Source organism: Penaeus monodon, chromosome 33, assembly GCF_015228065.2.
Source record: "Penaeus monodon isolate SGIC_2016 chromosome 33, NSTDA_Pmon_1, whole genome shotgun sequence".
Classification (NCBI taxonomy): Eukaryota; Metazoa; Arthropoda; class Malacostraca; order Decapoda; family Penaeidae; genus Penaeus; species Penaeus monodon.
The window spans coordinates 12,838,765-12,839,429 of record NC_051418.1 but is presented as its reverse complement, the minus strand read 5'-3'; the positions used below and the strand labels follow the sequence as shown (position 1 = coordinate 12,839,429).

Sequence of the window (665 nt, the reverse complement as noted above, 5' to 3'; positions counted from 1 at the left end):
ACTTCTATTAGTTTTTTTTCATGTTACTTATTTTTCCTGTTCACTTGCACCGATTCTACTATTGCCATAATGATACAATCAACAAATCAATAATTATTTAACATCTTAATTGAAAATATAACATAATACCTTAATTCAAAAGCCATAGATAACAATCCCTGTCCCTCGTCCCCTTTCCCCCTCGTCCCCTCGTTCCCTCGTACCTTTGTCCCCTCGTCCCCTCGTCCCCTCGTTCCCTCGTACCTTTGTCCCCTCGTCCCCTCGTCCACTCGTCCCCTCGTCCCCTCGTCCCTTTGTCCCCTCGTCCACTCGTCCCCTCGTCCCTTTGTCCCCTCGTCCCCTCGTCCACTCGTCCCCTCGTCCCTGGTCTGACCCTCTGCCTCCCGCAGGTACGGCCGTCGCTCCAACTGGTTCAAGATCCACTGCCTGCTGGAGGACCGGCGCTCGTCCGCGGCAGGAGAGCTGGGCGGGTCGGGGGCCTCCGGGTGCTGGGGCGGCCCTGGCACCAGCGACGACGAGGGCGACCCCATCGACGTGTGCGGCCCCCCGGAGGTGCCTCGCGGGTCGCCGCCCCCCGCCCGCACCTCCCCCGCGCTCAGCAGCCCCGACTCACACGCGTCAGACAACTCGGTGGAGGCGTCCCTGTACGGCGAGGGCGGAGGGCG

At 60.6% G+C, this 665-nt stretch overlaps 1 protein-coding gene across 1 annotated transcript in view; it reads left to right on the top strand.

Annotated features, from left to right (window-relative positions):
- LOC119594252 (nuclear hormone receptor FTZ-F1-like) overlaps positions 1 to 665 on the top strand; it is a 9,624-nt gene that overhangs the window by 8,146 nt on the left and 813 nt on the right. The window contains exon 6 of the mRNA XM_037943321.1: positions 390 to 644. Coding sequence (XP_037799249.1) covers positions 390 to 644 — 255 coding nt within the window. The remainder of the gene's footprint in view (positions 1 to 389; positions 645 to 665) is intronic.